The sequence below is a fragment of the Meriones unguiculatus genome, chromosome X (genome assembly GCF_030254825.1).
Source record: "Meriones unguiculatus strain TT.TT164.6M chromosome X, Bangor_MerUng_6.1, whole genome shotgun sequence".
NCBI classification, from domain to species: Eukaryota; Metazoa; Chordata; class Mammalia; order Rodentia; family Muridae; genus Meriones; species Meriones unguiculatus.
This window is the reverse complement of record NC_083369.1, coordinates 30,922,997-30,945,562: the sequence shown is the minus strand read 5'-3', so window position 1 is coordinate 30,945,562 and position 22,566 is coordinate 30,922,997. Positions and strand designations below refer to the sequence as shown.

General features: G+C 37.3%; 1 protein-coding gene across 1 annotated transcript in view; it reads left to right on the top strand.

The window, feature by feature from the left end:
* LOC110542726 (cilia and flagella-associated protein 47-like) overlaps window positions 1–22,566 on the top strand; it is a 554,711-nt gene that overhangs the window by 383,890 nt on the left and 148,255 nt on the right. Inside the window, exons 53-55 of the mRNA XM_060375216.1 lie at window positions 405–580; window positions 8,039–8,146; window positions 19,588–19,699. Of these exons, the coding sequence (XP_060231199.1) occupies window positions 405–580; window positions 8,039–8,146; window positions 19,588–19,699 (396 nt within the window). The remainder of the gene's footprint in view (window positions 1–404; window positions 581–8,038; window positions 8,147–19,587; window positions 19,700–22,566) is intronic.

Here is a 22,566-nt window from a genome sequence, read left to right as displayed (position 1 = left end):
TTTGACCACTGGGAAAAAAATTAAAATGCTAAGTTCTACAGTAGTCTTATAAACTTTCATCATGTTGCCTAGAAAATTATTATATGCAGCATCATGACCAACACTAAGTTATTACCATAAGAAACCACTGGAAATGGGCATCATGGTAATGCTATTTGGGAAAAGCATTTTAATTTAATTATGTTAGGGCTTTCTGTAGTGCTTGACATTAAAAGCTATTTTATAATATGTATTGTTTATCAAGATTATTTGGGGATAACATAGAGGAGATTAAGATTTAATAAAGATATATTTGGTAAGCTACCAGGAAAGGAAAAACTAGTACAAATGGCCTTGGATGAAAATGATTATCTTGACAACAATAGTTGATCATCCTTTTTTTTTTTTTTCTTTCATAATCCTAGGAGACAACCTGTATTGAAATTCCCATCTCCAATCCAAAAGACAGATGTATTCATATGGATGTGAAATTAACATCCTCTGCATTTAATGGACCAAAGGAAATGAGACTGAGTGCATTTGAATGTATGAACTACATTGTATGGTATTCTCCAGCAACCACAGGCTATACAGAAGAAAGGTGTGCTTTGAGATTTTATTGTAATTTGTTGTTGAGCCTTTGAAGTGAGAACTTAAAATTCATTGCTCTAAAATACATTGTTACAATTCTCTGATAATACATACTAATTAACAGTTTTTGTTTGCCTCAGTAAAAAAATTACTATTCACTGAACTATCAAATTAAAGCATCCAGCATTCTTGATTTTGATTTTTTTTTATTTATTCAATTTACATCAGAATTATAGCACCCCCCCTCATCTCCTCCATCTCTCACTCTTTATCCCTCTTAACCCCATCCTTTTTCCCCTAGTCATCCGAAAAGGGGAGCCCTCCTCACCTACCATTTGACCCCAGCCTATCAAATCTCATTAGGATTGCCTGCATCCTATTCCTCATGGCCTGACAAGGCCACCCAACCAAGGGGAAGTGACCAAAATGCTGCCAACAGAGTCCATGTCAGAGAAAGCCCCTGCTTCCCTTACTAGAGTACCAACATGGAGATGAGCCCCTTATTGTATACATCTGAGCCAAAGGGTCTAGATCCTCTCCATGCACAGTTCTTGGATAATTCAGGGGTTCTAGGTTGTATCCTTATATGGTCCTTGGTTAGAGAAACAGTCTCATAGAGGGGCCCTGTGCCCTGACATATTTGGTCCTTGTGGAGATCCTGTCCTCTCTAGGTGATACTAACTACTAAAAAATTAAAAATCAATAAATCAAGAAATTTAATTAAAAAATGGGGTACGAAACTAAACAGAGAATTCTCTGTAGAGGAACATAGGATGGCAAAGAAACACCAAAAGATATGCTCAACTGCCTTAGCCATCAGAGAGATGCAAATCAAAATGAACCTGAGATTTCACCTTATACCCATCAAAATGGCAAAGGTTAAAAAGTGACAACACATGCTGGAGAGATTGTAGAGAATTGATAATCCTCATCTATTGCTAGTGGGACTATAAAATTGTACAACCACTTTGGAAATCAATCAGGCGCTTTCTTAGACAATTAGGAATAGTGCTTCCTCAAGATCCAGCTATACCAGTGCTAGGCATATATCCAAAAGATACTCAAGTATACAACAAGGACATTTGCTCAACCATGTTTGTAGAAGCTTTATTCATAGTAGCCAGTATATGGAAACAACCCAGATGTCCATTAATGGAGGAATACATACAGAAATTGTGGTACTTTTACACAATGGAACACTACTCAGCAATTAAAAACAAGGAAATCATGAACTTTGCAGGCAAATGGTGGGATCTAGAAAAGATCATCCTAAGTGAGGTATCCCAGGAGCAGAAGAACACACACAGTATAGACCTGTAAGATAGGATAAACAGACTAAAATCTGTACACCTAAAGAAGATAAACAAGAAAGAGGACTCGGAGGAAGATGATCAAGCCTCACTTAGAAAGATGAATGAGATGGACAGGGGAAGTAGAAGAAAACAAAAACAGGACAGAAGCCTACCACAGAGGGCCTCTGAGAGACTCTACCTAGCAGTGTATCAAAGCAGATGCTGAGACTCATAACCAAACCTTTGGCAGAGTGCAGGGAATCATATGAAAAAAGGGGTAGTTAGAATGACTATTTTTGTTTGTTTTCCATTTTTAAATTTACTTTTCTAATTTTTTTATTAATTATAGTTTATTCACTTTGTATCCCAGCTGTAGCAGCCTCCCTCTTCTGCTCCTAATCCCTCCCTTCCACCTTATTATCCCTTGTTCCTTCCCAAGTCCACTGATGGGAGCAGGCCTTCTCCCCTTCCATCTGACACTAGCCTATATGGTCTCATCAGGATTGGCTGCATTGTCTTCCTCTGTGGCCTCTAAGGCTGTATCCCTATCAGGGGGAGGTGATCAAAGAGCCAGGCAGTGAGTTCATGTCAGAGTCAGCCCCTGTTCCCCTTACTAGGGAACCCACTTGTATACTAAGCTGCCATGGGCTACATCTGTGCCGGGGTTCTAGGGTATCTCCATGCATGTTTCTTGGTTAGAGTAGCAGTCTCAGAAAAGACCATAGTGCCCAGATATTTTGGTTCTGCTGCTCTCCTTGTAGCAGTCTCAGAAAAGACCATAGTGCCCAGATATTTGGTTCTGCTCCTGTCCGCTTCAGGTCTTATCTCCCTTACTTTCATTAGATTCCCTGCACTCTGCCCAAAGTTTGTCTATGAACCTCAGCATCTTCTTCTATACCCTGCTGGGTAGAGTCTTTCAGAGGCCCTCTGTCGTATGTTCCTGTCCTGTTCCCTGTTTTCTTACTCTTCCTATGTCCATCCAATTTGCCTTACTGAATGAGGATTGATCATCTTACCCGGGGTCCTCCTTATTGCTTAGCTTCTTTAGGTGTACAGATTTTAGTATGCTTATCCTATATAATATGGGTAATATCCACTTATAAGAAAGTATAAATCATTTGTGTCTTTCTGCTTCTGTATTACCTCACTCGGGATGATAATTTCTAGTTCCTACAGTTTGCCTGCAAATTTTGTGATTTCCTTGTTTTTAATTGCTGAGTAGTATTCCACAGTGAAAATGTACCACAATTTCTGTATCCATTCCTCAATTGAGGGACATCTGGGTTGGTTTCCACATTCTGGCTATTACAAATAGAACTGCTATGAACATGGTTGAACAAATGTCTTTATTGTATACTTGAGCATCTTTTGGATATATGCCTAGGAGTGGTATAGCTGGATCTTGAGGAAGCACTATTCCTAATTGTTTGAGAAAGTGCCAGACTGATTTCCAAAGTGACTGTAAAACTTTACATTAACACTAGCAATGGAGGAGGATTCCACTTTCTCCACATCCTGTCCAGCATGTATTGTCACTTGAGTTTTTCATCTTAGCCATTCTGATGGGTGTAAGGTGAAATCTCAGGGTCATTTTGATTTGCATTTCCCTGATGACTAAGGATGTTGAACATTTCTCAATTTTTTTTCCTGTGTAATTTGATATTTCTCCATTGAGAATTCTCTATTTAGCTCTGTAACCCATTTTTAATTGGATAAATTGATTCGTTGTTTTTTCATTCTTGAGTTCTTTATATATTCTGCATATTAACCCTCTGTCAGATATAGGGTTGGTGAAGATTCTTTTCCAATCTGTAGGCTGTCATTTTCTTCTGATGAGAGTGTCTTTGCTTTACAGATTCAGCCAGGTGTGATTCTGATGGGTTTGCCATTATATGCTACTTGGTCGTTTTCGCTTGCAGCTTTAAGTATTTTTTTCTTTGTTCTATATACTTATGTTTTAATCACTATGTGAAGGGAGGATTCTTTTCTATTCTAATTTATGAGGTGTTCTGTAGGCCTCTTGTATGCTTATAGGCCTTTTCTTTGAAATGGGAAATTTTCTTCTATAATTTTGCTGAAAATATTTTCTGGAACTTGGGGACAGGAATCTATTTTTTTCCTCTATTCTTATTATTCTTAGGTTTGTCTTTTCATGTTGTCTTGTATTTCTTGAATGGTTTCTGTCAGGAAATTTTCAGATTTAAAAATCTGAAGACTGGAGACTGGGAGCCTGCAGGAACCTGGGAACTTTCCCGGAAAACTTTTCAGGGGATGGGGGTTTTGCTGGCTGCCCTGAGATGTTTTCTTCTTTGATGGACACATAGATTTCTTCCACTTTGTCTTCCACATCTGAGATTTTTTTCTTTCATCTCTTGTAGTCTGTTGGTTATGCTTAGCTCTCTAGTTCCTGTTTTCTTCCCTAAGTTCTTCCTCTCAATGATATCCTTTGTTTGTTTCCTTTAATTTTTCCAATTCTATCTTCAAATCTTGAACCATTTTGTTGATTTCCTTCACTGTCTGACTATATTTTTATGATCTTCCTTCAATTCCATCACCTGATTATTTGAACATTCCTGTTTCTTTTATTTCTTTCAGTGATTTAATTATTTCTTCTTTGAAGGCTACAAACTGTTTGGCTGCATCTTCCTGTATTTCTTATCGATGGCCATAATCCCTTTGACTTTATCTATTGTCCTCTATTTATTTATGGATGGCCATAATCTGGTTAGCTTTATCTTCCTCTATTTCTTTAAACATTTTATTTTTTCCTCCATTATCCTCTTCGTAAGGATAGATGTAAAGTCATCTTCTTGAATTTCACTTATGATAGGATGTCCAGGGCTACTTGTCCTTGGATAACTGAGTTCTAGGGGTGCTATATTTCTTTGGCATTTGTTGGTTGTGCTTTTACCCTGGCCTCTATGTATCTGGATGTCTCAGGTGTTGCCTTTTAGTTTCTGGTGCTTGCTGGAATCCTGTGGCAGGAAGAATCCCCTTGACAGGACGGTGATTGTACCTGAAGGATACCCCCCTAACTTTTCTAATATGGTCACCTAATGGCCAGGGCTTTTCATGAATTTCCACAGCTCACTTCAAGTGTATGGACTTGTTTGGTAACTGTGGTCACTGGTAGTCAAAGGGGCTCTCCTCTCACCAGAAGAAGTCCTGGAGACAGCTGCCCTACCACTGGGATTCTTGCTCTGAATTTAGTGAGCTGCTGCTGTTGCTCTTGAATGGTTTTCTGGGAGTAACCCTCTTGAAGAACCAGAGAGCGTCATGCTTTGGCCAGTTTAGGTAGGGATACAGGATGTGTCTAGGAGCAGTGTCTTATGGGCTGATCCCATGGATCCCAGGCTTCTGTAGATCTGAGGTTGGAGCTCTACGCTCCAGTACCCAAGGGATAATCAGTGGCAGGTGAACTCAGCACTCATGCATTCAGCATGAAGATAGAGCCTGGAGCTTGTTGGAAAGTAGGGACTTTTCCAGAGATTAGCTGGATGTCCTGGTGTCAGGCCTTATGTTTTTCCCACCATGGGGTTTTCTCCCTCCAGGGAGACCTAGTCTGTGATGTTTTGAGACCCACAGTTCATTCTGAGATGGTGAGTAAAGCAAGCAGATGCAGGAGAGTAGTTCGCTGGAGACTGGGAGCCTGCAGGAACCTGGGAACTTTCCCAGAAAACTTTTCAGGGGATGGGGGTTTTGCTGGCTGCCCTGAGATAGCACTTAATGTTTTCTTCACTGAGGGGTTTCTTCCCAATGTAGAAACCCAGTCTGTGGTGCTTTGGTGTCCATATTTCTGTCTGGAATGGTTAGTCAGGTGCACAGGCATGTGGCTCTGGGCTGGTGACTGAGTGCCTGCTGGAACTAGGGACCTTTTCCATGGATTATCTGGATGATCTGCCAATTGCTTCCTTTTCCATGAAGTTTTCTCTTGATTGGAAAACCCATTCTCTGGTGTTGTGGGGCCCACAGTTCAGTCCAGGATGGTGATCAGAACAGACAGGCATATGTCTCTGGGCTGGTGACTGAGTGCCTGCTGGGACCAAGAAACTATTCTGGAGTATTGCTGGGTGATGTGATAATAGACCAAATTGCTTCTTACCTGGGAAACACAATTGTTGATGTATTATGACCCAGAGTTCAGTCTGTTGGTCACTATGCAGTCACTGCTGTACTGCTCATCCCACAGAATGTCCTCTCAGAACCGCCATCTTGGATTCCCCTGTTTTGTTTTTAATAGCTGAGTAGTATTTCATTGTGCAAATGTATCACAGTTTCTTTTTCCATTCTTAAGTTGAAGGATAGCTATGTTCTTTTCAGATTCGGCTTATTATGAATACAGCTGATTTGACAGTGCTCACCTTTCTCCACATTCTCACCAGCATGTGCTATCACTTGCCATTCTGGTGTTTGTAAGATGAAATCTCAGAGTCTTTTTGATTTGTGTTTCCCTGATGACTAAGAACCCTGAGCATTTCCTTGTTTCTCTGTCAGTCTATATTCTTCTCTTAAGAACTCTCTCTTTAGCTCTGTACCCTATTTTTTAATTGGGATGTGTGGGATTTTTTGGTGTTTAATATCTTGAGTTCTTTATATATTTTGCATATTAGCCCTCTGTAGGATGTAGGATTGGTAAAGAGCTTTTCCTAGTCTATAGGCTGTCATTTTGTTCTGATGACAGTGTCCTTTGCTTTACAGAAGCTTTTCAGTTTCATGAGCTCCCATTTATTGATTGTTGATATTAGAGCTTGTGCTGTTGGTGTCATGTCCAGGAAGTTGTCTCCTGTGCCAATGAGGTTAAGGCTCTTCTAGCAGGTTTAGTGTGTCTGGTTTTATTTTAAAGGCTTTGATCCACTTGGACTTTAGTTTTGTGTAGGGTGATAAATATGGATCTATTTGCATTTTTCTACATGTAGTTAGTCATCCAGTTAGACGAGCATCATTTTTTGAAGATGCTTTTTTTTCATTGTATGATTTTGGCTTCTTTGTCAAAAATAAAGTGTCTGTAGTTGTGTGGGTTTATTTTCCTCTTCAGTTCAATTCCCTTCATTTACTGTACTGTTTCAGAGCAAATAACACACAGTTTTTGTTACTGTTGCTCTATAGTACAGCTTGGGATCATGGTTGGAGACACCCCAGAATATCTTTTATTATACAGGATTATTTCAGATAGTCTGTGTTTTTCCTTAGTGCAACAACTGAATTTTAGATGTTTCATGAAAACTGAGGTTCTAACTTTCACTTTTCTTGATAAAAATTATTTTTTTCTTGTAAGTAATTAGCTATAAATCATTTCTCCCAAGACACAGACAAATTACATTGCAAATATTATCCTGTACTGAAAACATACACATGCACACACACACATACACACACATACACACTTGTATATACTAGCAGTGTGTTACTGTAACTATGTGAATATATTGTCTCATAGTATGATGATTGTGAAAATCTTACCTTGCTTCTCTCATGTGAATATTGGCTTTAACTTGTAAAGTTGACCAAATAAAATTTCACTTTGGTTAATATATATATTGGAAATTATATTCTAGGCTTGTGATTATTACCTGTTTACATCTTGGCATATATTTCATGCACATAGCAAGACCAACTTATGACTGATTGATTCATCTCATTTTATAAAAAGTGAAATACAAACTCAAAAATTTAAGTGGCTTGATCAAAGTTGTATAAATAAAACAATAAAGCTGAGGTATCAATCAGTGATACACTTACTTTGTCAAAATTTCCTTCTTAGAGGTCAGCACATACTGATTATAAAGATGTTCTTTAAAACAACATTTTTATGATGACCTTCACACAAATGTGTGCATGCATTTATTTCAACAAAGTAAATTTGATTTAACAAAAACTACAATCCAGGATATTTTCTAACATTGACATTTAAAATACCAATATGCATTCAGTTTCAATTCATGCAACAAACATTTGTTAAATCTATATTAATAACAATATTTTCTCTTTAATGAAGTAATGGTCCCACCAAAAACTAAAAATTAAGAATTATTCATGGCAAGTCTAGAATATATAACACAGTAGTGATTAAATACTGTGTTTAAAACAGATATTTGTAACATTCTATATTTTGCTATTCCATGTTTATTATACAATCTAAAACAACTAACAAGATTTTCAAATTTTCTTTACAACAGCATTATTTTTCAGCCTGAATCAGGTAATGAGTTCTGGTATTTACTGAAATTAACAACTGGATTTCCAAGAACAAAGAAATTACCAGAAATGCAATGTGATCTTGGAAAGTAAGCTCTGTTTAATAATTTTATTATATAAAAAAACCTGTTGTAAGACATTTAACCTTTTAACATACAGAATATGTATATTTCTAATGAGAAAATCTGTCAAGAAAAGCAGATCAAGACCATGTTAAGAGTTGCCATCAAAAGATGCTTATAAATGAGGGAAAGGGAATGTTGCAGTGTACAGCAACTTCCCATATTAAGGCCCACAAAACAAAATGTAAAGGAGAGTAAAAGAGAAGCAACTTGGACAAGAGAAAATAGTGGAATCTAATGGGGAGAGTCCCACTATACTCAACTCATTCCCAGTAGATTCTAGAGGGAGTGGAACAAGTGCACATATGGCTTAAGCTTGGGAACAACTGTAAAAGAGAGGCATGGTTTTGTTTGCTTAAAGCAGAACATGAACAACAGTGACCATCAGGCCACTTGATTAACACTATGTTCACTTAAGGTACTCCATTCACACATAGATAGTGAAGATCCTATGCTGTGTTCACCACCAACTTTGATTCTGGTAAACAAGAATAAATAACCTATAATTAACTTTTTAAAAATATGGTCTACTGGACAAGTGAGTACCGTTTACTTAATATTTACTTAATCTATTCCTCAGATCATAAAAAGTATGCTAAATCCTTCCACTAGTAGATATTGGGCCAAAACATAGCTACAAATAATTCATTAAGAAAAGGATTAGAGGGGGCGGAGCCAAGATGGCGACTAGCACACACAGTTTCTGAGCAGTGGGATATCTGATCTTCTGAGTTGGAGAATGGAAGGACCCCCAACCCAGGAAAACCACAGCGAGGCTTTCTGAACACCGGAGAACATCGCAGGAGGTGAAAACTTTGGCCTCCGGTCACCCGGAGACTTACTTGGGGAAGGAGAGAAACGATCCTTTGTTCTTGTGGCACTCCCTTCCCCCAGACATCCTTCCTCCTCGGCACAGCGGCACAGCTGCACAGCAGACTCATCTTTCTCAGCGCAGACCTAACTGCCTGGGGTATACAGCCGCTGAGACGGAGCCCCAAGCACTTTAGCAGCAGACAAAAGCCAGCAGTACATGCCCTGGAGTTCCCAGATTCGCGCAGCCACTGCACCATCCTCCCAGGGCGCGAATCTGCTAGACACCATACTAGCTCCACAGGATTACCATCACTGACAGTAAGGCCCGCCCAATCCCACAGTGACAGAGAATACACTATATACTCACCAAAACCAGGCAGAAACGTCATACAACCTGGACACACCAGGCGCTGGGCCTCCCAAGCTTGGAGAGCACAATGAAGAGATCCCAGGACTTCCCAGAAAGCATTGGGACTAGCAACCCAGTCTCCAGTTACAGCAGGACGTGGCAGCTGAGCAGCACTGAACTGGCGGGGCACCACAGGACTCCAGTTTAAGACTAACCAGGGCCAAACCAGAGAACAGAGAGCCTGGTTACCCCATCCCTGCTGAAGTGACCACCCTGAAATCTCCAGCTGCAGCAAGACCTCAGAACCTGGCAGTGACAGCAGCACAGGACGGGCGGAACACATCAAAGAAGCAGGGCCAAACCAGAGAGCAGAGAGCCCCGGATACCAAGATCTCTGCCAAGAGACCTGCCTGTACAGCTAGTCCTCAGCACACGCTGAGAGTGCTCAGCTTCCTGAAAAACTCTCCAGACACCAGAGAGAGACAGCACCAGTCTGATCTGCAGAATCCAAAAACAAACAGGGAAGGTTTCAGATAAGCCAATGGCCAGAGGTAGGCGAAAGAACACTTCCAACATAAATCAGGACATCATGACTTCACCAGCAAACCCCAAAATCGATGGATACACCAATTCAGCAGAAGCACAGGAAAATGATTTTAAAGCCATGCTTGCCCAATTATTTGAGGCTCATAAGGAGGAAATGAACAAGTCTTTCAAAGAGATGGCCAGTCAATTGGAGGCAAAGAAAGAAGAAATAGACAATATCCTTAAAGAAACACAAGCAAACATAGCCAAATAAATAGATACACAAGTAGAGGAAAAATTAGTGGCATATAAGAAGGAAATGAAAAAAGAAATAGAGGCCATCATAGAGAGACAGGAATCCAAATTCAAACACATGAAAGAAATGGTGCAAGGCATGAAAACAGAATTAGAATCAATAAAGAAAACACAAAATGAGAAAACCCTTGAGCTGGAGAACTTGGAGAAAAGATCAGGAACCACAAAAGTAAGCATCACCAACAGAATACAAGAGATGGAAGAGAGAATCTCTGGAGCTGAAGACACACTTGCAGAAATGGATACTTCTCTCAAAGAAAAAGTAAAATCAGAAAAGTTCCAATCATAAAATATCCAAGAAATCAAGGATGCTATGAAAAGACAAAATCTAAGAATAATAGGAATTCACGAAAAAGAAGAATCCAGACTCCAAGGTCCAGAAAATATTTTCAAGAAAATCATAGAAGAAAATTTTCCCAACTTAAAGAAAGAGATGTCCATAAATATACAAGAGGCCTACAGAACTCCAAATAGACTAGACCAGAAAAGAAACACATCACGTCACATCATAGTCAAAACACTAAATCTACAGAACAAAGAAAAGATATTAAAAGCAGCAAGGGAAAAAGGCCAAGTAACATATGAAGGTAGACCTATCAGAATCACACCGGACTTCTCATCAGAAACTATGAAAGCCAGAAGGGCCTGGGCAAGTATCATGGAGACTCTAAGAGATCACAAATGTCAACCCAGACTACTATACCCTGCAAAGCTTTCAATCAACATAGATGGAGAAAACAAAATATTCCATGACAAAACTTTTTTTTTACACAAAAAATTTACACAATATCTACACAGCAAACCATCCCTACAGAAGATACTAGAAGGAAAACTCCAATCCAAGGAAAACAAATTCACCCAAGAAAACAGGGCATACAGATAATATCCCAATAAAAATGAAAAGAACACAAGCAATGAAACAGGGTTAGATCACCGACTCCATTACAAAAAGAAGCAACATGCATTGGTCACTATTATCTATCAATATCAATGGACTCAACTCACCAATAAAAAGACACAGGCTAACAGAATGGTTATGGAAACAGGATCCAACATTCTGTTGCATCCAAGAAACACACCTATGCAACAAAGATAAACACTACCTCGGAGTAAAGGGCTAGAAAACTGTTTTTCAAGCAAATGGTTCCAGAAAACAAGCTGGAGTAGCCATCCTAATATCTAATAAAATAGACTTTCAACCCAAGTTAATCAAAAAAGATAAGGAGGGCCACTATATTCTCATCAAAGGAAAAATCCACCAAGAGGACATCACAATCTTGAATATCTATGCCCCAAATACAAGAGCACCGACATTCGTAAATGAAACATTATTAAAGCTTAAATCATACATTGATCCTAATACCTTAATAGTTGGAGACTTCAACACTCCACTCTCACCAAGGGACAGATCAACTAGACAGACACCAAATAGGGAAATAAAAGCACTCACAGAATCCCTAAATCAAATGGACCTAATAGACGTCTACAGATCTTTTCACCCAAACTCAAAAGAGTACACCTTCTTTTCAGCACCGCATGGAACCTTTTCCAAAATAGACCATATAGTGGGCCACAAAGCAAGCCTCAACAGATACAAAAGGATTGAAATAATCCCTTGTATACTATCTGACCACCATGGACTAAAGCTCGACCTCAACAACAACAGAAACAACAAAAAGCCGACACAAACATGGATACTGAACAACTTACTACTCAATGACAGCTGGGTTAAGGAAGAAATAAAGAAAGAAATTAAAGCCTTCCTAGGATTCAATGAAAAGGAAGGCACAACATACCCAAATTTATGGGACACATTGAAAGCAGTGCTCAGAGGAAAATTTATAGCACTACATGCATGCAAGAAGAAATTCGTAACATCACATACAAACAACTTAATGGCCCAAATGAAAACCCTAGAAAAAAAAAGAAGCAGATACACCCAAGAGGAGCAGACGGCTGGAAATAATCAAACTAAGGGCTGAAATCAATCAACTAGAAACAAATAAAACTATCCAAAGAATCAATGAAACAAAAAGCTGGTTCTTTGAGAAAATCAACAAGATAGACAAACCCTTAGCCAAACTAACTAAAAAGCAGAGAGAAACTATCCAGATCAGCAAAATCAGAAATGAAAATGGGGACATAACCACAGACAATGAGGAAATCCAAACAATTATTAGGTCATACTACAAAAGCCTATATGCCACAAAATTTGAGAATCTAAATGAAATGGATAATTTTCTTGAAAGATTCCATCTACCAAAACTAAGTCAAGATCAGGTAGAAAGACTGAATAGCCCTATATCTCCCAAGGAAATCAAAGCAGTCATTAACAGTCTCCCCTCCAAAAAAAGCCCTGGACCAGATGGCTTCAGCGCAGAATTCTACAAGACCTTCAAAGAAGTGCTAACTCCAATTCTCCTCAAGCTATTCCACAAAATAGAAACAGAAGGAACACTACCAAACTCATTCTATGAAGCCACAGTCACCTTAATACCTAAACCACACAAAGACCCAACAAACAAAGAGAACTTTAGGCCTATCTCTCTTATGAACATTGACACAAAAATACTCAATAAAATACTTGCAAACCGAATCCAAGAACACATCAAAGATATCATCCACCATGACCAAGTAGGCTTCATCCCAGGCATGCAAGGGTGGTTCAACATACAGAAATCCATAATCGTAAACCACTACATAAACAAACTGAAGGAGAAAAACCACATGATCATCTCCTTAGACGCCGAAAAAGCATTTGACAAAGTCCAACACCCATTCATGTTTAAAGTCTTGGAGAGATCAGGGATACAAGGCACATACCTAAACATAGTAAAGGCAATATATAGCAAGCCTATAGCTAACATCAAACTCAATGGAGAGAAACTTAAATCAATCCCACTGAAATCAGGGACAAGACAAGGCTGTCCATTGTCCCCATATCTCTTCAACATAGTACTTGAAGTCCTAGCCAGAGCAATAAGACAACTAAAGGAGATCAAGGGGATACAAATCGGAAAGGAAGAGGTCAAAGTGTCACTATTTGCAGATGATATGATAGTATACATGAGCGACCCCAAAAATTCAACCTGAGAACTCCTTCAGCTGATAAACACCTTCAGCAAAGTGGCAGGATACAACATCAACTCAAAAAAATCAGAAGCCCTCCTATATACCAAAGACAAAAAGGCTGAGAAAGAAATTAGGGAAACAACACCCTTCACAATAGCCACTAATAACATAAAGTACCTTGGTGTGACTCTAACCAAGCAAGTGAAAGACCTGTTTGAGAAAAACTTCAAGTATCTGAAGAAAGAAATCGAAGAAGATACCAGAAGATGGAAAGATCTCCCGTGCTCAATGATTGGTAGGATTAATATTGTGAAAATGGCCATACTGCCAAAAGCAATCTACAGTTTCAATGCAATTCCCATCAAAATACCAACTCAATTCTTTACAGACCTTGAAAAAAGATTCTCAGCTTCATATGGAGAAACAAAAAACCCAGAATCTCCAAAATGATCCTGTACAACAACAGATCATCTGGAGGTATCTCCATTCCTGATCTCAAGCTGTACTACAGGGCAACAGTAATAAAAACTTCATGGTATTGGCATAGAAACAGAAAGGAGGATCAATGGAACCGCATAGAAGACCCAGAAATAAATCCACACACCTATGAATACTCGATATTCGCAAAGAAGCCAATTCCATTCAATGGAAAAAAGACAGCATCTTCAACAAATGGTGCTGGACCAACTGGATGTCTACATGCAGAAAAATGAAACTAGATCCATATTTATCACCCTGCACAAAACTAAAGCCAAAGTGGATCAAGGACCTCAACATAAAACCAGATACCCTAAATCAATTGGAAAAAAAAGTGGGGAACAGCCTAGAACTCATTGGCACAGGAGACAACTTCCTGAACAGAACACCAACAGCACAGGCTCTAAGAGCAACAATCAATAAATGGGACCTCATGAAACTGAAAAGTTTCTGTAAAGCAAAGGATACCGTCATCAAAACAAAACGACTGCCTACAGATTGGGAAAGAATCTTCACTAACCCTTTATCTGACAGAGGACTAATATCCAGTATATACAAAGAACTAAAGAAGCTGAAAAGCAGCAATCCAAGTAATCCAATTAAAAAATGGGGAACAGAGCTAAACAGAGAATTCTCGACAGAGGAATATCGAATGGCAGAAAAACACTTAAAGAAATGGTCATCCTCATTAGCCATCAGGGAAATGCAAATCAAAACGACCCTAAGATATCACCTTACACCCATCAGAATGGCCAAGATGAAAAACTCAAGCGATAACACATGCTGGAGAGGTTGTGGAGAAAGGGGAACCCTCCTCCACTGCTGGTGGGAATGTAAACTGGTACAACCACTCTGGAAAGCTATCTGGTGCTTTCTAAGACAAATAGGAATAGTGCTTCCTCCAGACTCAGCTATACCACTGCTAGGTATATACCCAAAGTTTGTTCAAGTACACAAAAAGGACACTTGCTCAACCATGTTTATAGCAGCTCTATTTGTAATAGCCAGAACCTGGAAACAACTCAGATGTCCATCAGCGGTGGAATGGGTACAGAAATTGTGGTATTTTTTATACAATGGAATACTACTCAGCAATCAAAAAGGAGGAAATCATGAAATTTGCAGGCAAATGGTGGGATCTAGAAAAGATCATTCTGAGTGAAATATCCCAGAAGGAGAAAGACAAACATGGGATATACTCACTTATATAGACCTATAAGATATGATAAACATAATGAAATCTATACACCTAAAAAAGATAATCAATTGAGCAGACATGGGGCAAAATGATCAATCCTGGTTTAGAAAGACAGATGGGATGTGCATTGAACGTATGACAGGAGTCTACTGAGCACATCTGAAAGACTCTAACTAGCAGTGTTTTCAAAGCAAAGACTCATGACCAAACCTTTGGCAGAGTACAGGGAATCATAAGAAAGAAGGGGAGTTAGTCTGATGGGGAAAGGATAGGAGCTCCACAAGGACCAAATATATCTGGGCACAGGGTCTTTTCTGAGCCTGACATTCAACCAAGGACCATGTATGGATAGAACCTAGAACCTCCACTCAGATGTAGCCTGTGGTAGCTCAGTAACCAATTGGTTTCCCAAAGTGAGGGGAACAGGGACTATTTCTAACAGGAACCCAATGACTGGCTCTTTGGTCTCCCCACCCCCGAAGGGAGGAGCAGTCCTGTTAGGCCACAGAGGAGGGCTTTGCAGCCAGTCCTGAAGATACCTGATAAAACAGGATCAGATGAATGAGGAGGAGGTCCCCCCTATCAGTTGACTTGGAAAGGGGCACGGTGGAGATGAGGGAGGGAGGGAGGGACTGGGAGGGAATGAGGGATCGGGACACGGCTGGGATACAGAGTTAATAAAATGTAACTGATAAAAAAAAATAAAATAAAATAAAAAAGAAAAGGATTAGAGTGTAATTACAATACATAGGAAACAGGATATGAAAAGCATAAATTTTAACTGCAAAAGTGACAACATGTACAGTTCTAAACTCTCTATTCTTTTGCAAAGAAATCTAGAACACAATTCTCACAGCTTTCAATAAAGCATGGGAAGTGTTTGTGCTCATTTACTTATTTTTTTTTTGGTAGTTTGGCTCTATTCCATTTTATTTTTAATTAAAAATAATATTGTTTAAGTAGAGTACAGTATTATATTTTCATATATTGTGACTAATTATAATAACCATCCTCTGCAATATATTCTCTTTGTATATAAATGTACATATGCATGTATATATATATATATATACATACATATATATGTGTGTGTGTGTGTGTGTGTATGTGTGTGTGTGTGTGTGTGTGTGTGTGTGTGTGTATTCATATATGCATGTTTGCTTGTGGAGACCAGAGGTCGACCTTCAGTACCTTTCTTTGTCATTCTTTACCTCATATTTTGAAATAATATCTTTAGCTAAACCTGGAGCTCACTGATTCAGTTGAGCTGACCATCAAGTGAACTCCTGGTATTCTTCTGCCTTTGCTTCCCCAGGAAGGGAATAACAGAAACAATGAACACTGCTATATCAACTTTGTAAGTGGGTAGTGGAGAACCACAATCAAGTCCTCATGCATTTAAAGAACTTACTGACTGAGTCATCTTCTAAGACTCTGTTAATCATCTCTTTATGTTGATAACACTAACAAACCTTTCTGATTGTTGTTTTGGAATACAAAATTAAGAATTGCTAATCATGCTTGGGCTTTTGAACATTCACTTTAGTCTCCATTAACAGTTTTAGGCAGAAGAATTAAATTCCCAAGTTCTTCTACTCTGTAGAATTGAGGGGGCTCTAAGATCAGAAAGTCAAGCAGCATTCTCAACAAAAAGTGAATAGAAATCACGAGGAAGTGGGAATATGAGGTCAGATTAAATACTGGTTTAAAAATAACATTTTTAGGAAAATTCATTAACATGGTAACACTTTCTGCTTCACCATATTATTTACAAAGTCATGTTCGACTTCTAAACATTTCTCATATTTTGAAATGTAAATATATATGAGAAGGAAAAATGGCTCAGGAGATAGAGGCTCTTGTTCTGAAGACTGATGATCTGAGGTCATTCCCTAAGATTAACGTAGTGAAAAAGCACTAACTCCTGACATTTTTCTCCTTACCTTGACATATATGCTGTGTGCATACATGCAATGTAATAAAAGTTCAATGTAATAAAATGTAAAAGTTAATAAAGGAAAACTATATAAAATTTATAATAAATATGATTTATATGACATGTCTTCCTTCTGTATCACAACCATTGTTTTACAATGTACTAGACGTTTTCTCCTTTTAATACTTCATTATTAGTGTATGAGCATGTGTGTGCATGATATGTATGTATGAGTGCAAGATCATTCATGCAATGGCCATGAATGAAGATGAGAAGACAAACTTTCACAGTTGGGTCTTTATTTATATCTTAACATGAAGAGTATATGTGTACAAACATGCACAAACACACACACACACACACACAAATGCTTGAACAGGGAAAATCATGAACACATCTACTCATGCTGTGTGAAAATCTAATATTTTGTTTACTACTCATGTTCCTTTCCTATCATTTCTTTTCATTTCCTATTCAATTTTTCTGTTTGTTTCTAATTTTTTGAGGAAAAAAGTCCACATAACATAAAATTAGCCATTTTAAAGGATAGAGCACAATATCATGTCACACTGTTTTACATCTACAGCCCCACCATCTTCCAAACAACTTTTGCTACCCTAAAGGAAACAAGAATTCCATTAACCTCTCACTGTAACTTTATCTCCCTGCCTTGACGTGACAAACACAAATTTGACTTCTTTCTTATTTCAGATAGTACATAAAATGAAATTATATAAATGTTAGCTCTTATGCTTGACTTCCATGTAAAAGCCTACATACTTATGGAAACTAAACAATACCCTACTGGATGCCCACTGGATCAGGGAAGAAATAAAGACTTCCTAAAATTCAATGAAAACCAAGGCACAGCATACCAAATTTTATGGGACACAATGAAAAAAAAAATGTTAAGAGGAAAGTTAATACGAGTAAGTGCCTTCATAAAGAAACTGGAGTGATCTCATAATAACAACTTAAGAGATCACCTGAAAGCTTTAAGAAAAAAATGCAAACACACTAAAGAGGAGGACAAGGCAGGAAATAATAAAACTCAGGGCTGAAATCAACAAATTAGAAATGAAAAGAATAATACAATGAATCAATTAAACCAAAAGTTAATCAGCTTTGAGAAAATAAACAAGATTGACAAACCTTTACCCAAACTAACTAAAAAGCAGTGAGACAATATACAAATCAACAAAATCAGGAATGAAAAGGGGGATATAACAACAGACACTAAGGAAATCCAATGAATCATTGGGTCTTATTTCAAAACCATATACTCCAAAAAATTGGGTAACCTCAATGAAATGGACAGTTTTCATAATAGATGCCACTTACCAAAGCTAAATCAGGTAAACTAGTTAAATGGTCTTATAACCTCCAAGGAGATAAAAATAGTCATTAAAATTCTCCACCAAGATCAAGTAGGATTCATCCCAGGTATGCAGGGGTGGTTCAATATATGAAAATTCATCCGACATACCATATAAATAAACTGAAAGAAACACACACACACATACGTACACACACCACATGATCATCTCAGTAGATGCCAACATAAAAAAAAATTTGACAAAATGCAAATGTTAAAAGCTGTAAAAAATCAGGGATATAAGGAACACAATAAAAGCAGTATACAACAAGCATATAGCCAACATCAAATTTAATGGAGAGAAACTTAAATCAATCCCATGGAAATCAGGTACAAGACAAGGCTGCCCACTCTCTCTCTCTCTCTGTCTCTTTATATAGTCCTTGAAGTCCTAGCCAGAGCAATAAGAAAATTAAATTAGATCAAAGAGATATAAATTGGAAAGGAAGAAGTCCAAATATCATTATTTGCAGATGATATGATAATATACATGATTGACCCCCAAATTTCTACGAGAGAACTTCTACAGCTGATAAATACCTTCAGTTAAGTGACTGGATACAATATTAACTCCAAAAAATCAATAACCTTCCTGTATTCAAAGGACAAATGGGCTAAGAAAGAAATTAGGGAAACCACACCCTTCACACTAGCCACAAATAATGTAAAATACTTTGGTGTAAGTCTACCCAAACAAGTCAAAGACCTCTATGACAACCACTTCTACTGGATGAAGAAAAAGCTGAAGACAATATCAGAATATGGAAATATCTCCCATGTTCATGGATAGCTGAGATTAGCATAGTAAATATGGACATTTCAATGCAATTCCCATTAAAATACCAACACACTTCTGTACAGACCTTGAAAGAACAATTCTCAACTTCATTTGAAAAAAAAAAAAAACAAGAATTCCAGAATAATTAAAACAATCTTTTGCAATAAAAGAACTTCTGGAGGTATCACCATCCCTGATCTCAAGTTGTACTATAGAGCAACAGTAAAAAAAAAAAAAAAAAAAGTCATGGTAATGGCATAGAAATAGATGGAAAGTTCTGAGGGTAAAGGAATTTAACATATATATTTTACTGTTCTATAACATTGATAAGATCATTTGATTAATTTTTATAGATGGTAGTTGGGCAGCATTTTATTATCTCTTCATGGTGGGACATTACTTTTAAATTGGATTGTTACACAATCAGACCAGATATTGTTTCTCACAATCATATGCAAATACTATGCAATAGCATAGGAGTAAAGGGAGTTACAATTTAGTTGATAATGAAATTATCATTGGTAACTTTATAAACACCAGCAAATATACTACTATTGATTTTCCTCCCAGGGAGATCATTCAGAACCTTTCTTTATATAATCCTACGAATGAAACTTTGGAGTTGAAAATAAGAAACAGTAATCCTGAAAATTTTGTCTTGGAGATTAACAAGAAAATACCAGTAAGTACATTCAGAAATCTATGAAACTGATCACTACAACTGCATTTTCTAATTCAAATTTTAGGATTCTAGTATAATATTATCATTAAAATCATTAATAATAATTTAAAATTCTGAAGGTTAAAAAGTGATATTCCATTCTTTTTATACCTGTTCATTAATTGTAATCTACTATTAAACAATCTCATTTTAATGTAATATTGGAAGTATATATGCTAAATTATGCTAAATATACTGGTTGTAAGTATTCATAACATATGCAACATTATTCTTGGCTATAATTGAATAGTGTGTATATTCATATAAGTCTTTACAAATAATGTTTATTATCCATTAATATCTTCTTAAGTAAACAGAAATTTATTTTGAAGGTAAATAATGATGTAAGAATCTGTCTTCCAACTATTTATTAAAGGATTATGATATGAGAAGTTGAATTAAAAAGAAAAACAGTTGAAACAGTAATATAATTAACAATCTCTATTACCTTTAACTTTGCTTCACAAACTAATGATCTGCCATATAATCTGTCTCTTTCTTGTTTATCCATTTTATTTCTTCAAGTCATTTCAACCCAAGTATGTGATTAAGATTATATTTTAATACCCTACAGTCTTCCATCATTATCTGTAATCTATGTAAATTCAAAAGTTTACCCACATGTGCTGATTACTGTTTTGTCAACATGACAAAAGCTAGAGTCATCAAGCAGAGGGAATATTAGTAGGAAAAATGCCTCCAATGATTTTCTCTAAACTTTGTTACTCTTTTGCACATTAAAAAAAACACCTGAATTATATTATTCTCATCTTTTATTTAAATAATATATATTTAATTTGGTTTTTGTGTTTCATGACCATTATGAGGGATTATTGAACACAAAATTCTATATTTTACTATCAGATTATACTTTTGCTTTGTTGTGTTTGACTGTTTAACTGTTAAAGTACTTTAGTATAAAAAAGATTTTTGTCAGGGATTGTGACTCTGCTCTTCTGTATCCACTGGTATTATGTATTTTAGTATCCCCAACAAAGTATTTGAATATATACAATACTCAAGTTTTCTGTGTATTTTGATGTTATCATTGATTCTTTTTACTATCTCTAAAAAAAAAAAATGAAACTCGTTATTGTAGAGAACACCAACTAGTACACAAATATAAAAGGAATAAGTGATATTTACAAACAGTTCATTTCTTTTGACATTGACAAATTCACAAATTAGTTTCCTATAGTAACTTGGTCTGTACCATAGTCTTCAAAAGCTATGGGTTCCTAAGTAAAGTACATCTTTATATAATTGGAAATGTAAATACACTGTTTTATAGATTTAAGTATATATATATATATATATATATATATACACATATAGATATAACAATTTATTCACTTTGTATCCCTGCAGCAACCCCCCCCCCCGTCTCCTCCCAGCACCACCCACCTTATTATTCTCCCCCTATTCAATTTCCGGAGTCCCTAGGAGAAGGTCCTCCCCTTTTGTCTGAAATCTATCTTATCAGGTTTCATCAAAGCTGGCTGCATCATCTTCCTCTGTGGCCTGGCAAGGCTGCAACCCCCAGGAAGAGGTAATCAAAGAGCCAGCCACTGAGTTCATGTCAGAAACAGTTCCTGTACTCTATACTAGGAAACCCACTTGGAAACCGAATAGCCAATGGGCTTCCACTGAACAGGCGTAATAGATCCTCTCCATGCCTGGTCCTTAGTTGGAGTACGGATCTCTGCAGGTATTTTAGCTCTGTTGTTCTCCTTATGGAAATCCTGACCCCTCTAGCTCTTTCAATCTCTCTCTTCTTCCATAAGGATTCCAGGACTCAGCCCAAAGTTTGGCTATGAGTCTCAGTATCTTTTTCGAAACCCTGATGGATAGTTTCTTTCAGAGGTCCTCTGTGGAAGGCTTCTGTCCTGTTCCTTTTCTTCTCCTACTTCAGATGTTTCTCTTGTTTGCCCTTCTGAATGAGAATTAAGCATCTTCCTTAGTATTCTCCTTGTTGTTTAGCTTCTTTAGGGCTATAGATTTTAGTATGTTTATCCTGTATTATATTCCTAATATCCACTTATAAGAGAGTATATATCATTTGTGTCTTTCTGTTTCTGAGTTACCTCACTCAAAATGATCTTTTTTAGTTCCCAACATTTGACTGAAATTTTCATTATTTCCTTGTTTTTAATTGCTGAGTAGTATTCCATTGGGTAAATGTACTATACTTTCTTTATCCATTCCACTGTTTAGGGACATGTAGTTTGTTTACAGATTCTGGCTATTATGGATAGAGCTGCTATGAACATGGTTGAGCAAATGTCTTTGTTGTATACTTAAGCATATTTTGGATATATGCCTGGGAGTGGTAGAGCTGGATCTTGAGGTAGCACTATTGCTAACTTTCTGAGGAAGTGCCAGACTTATTTCCAAAGTGATTGCACAAGGTTACATTCTCACCAACATTGGAGGAGGGCTCCCCTTTCTGCACATCCTCTCTAACATGTATAATTCTTTGTGTTTTTTATCTTAACCCTTCTGATGGGTGTAAGTGTACTTCTCAGGGTAGTTTTGATTTACATTGCCTGAAAGACTAAGGACACTGAGCATATTTTTAAGTGTTTTTCTGCCATTGGAAATTCCTTTGTTGAGAATTCTCTGTTTAGCTGTGGACCCCATTTTTAATTAGATTATTTTTGTGTGTGTGTTTAACTTCTTCAGTTCATTATATATTCTGGATATTAGCCCTCTGTCAGTGGTAGGGTTGGTGAAGATCTTTTCCTATTCTGTGGGCTGGTATTATGTTCTGATGACTATGTCTTTTGCTTCACAGAAGCTTTTCAGTTTCATGAGATCCCATTTATTGA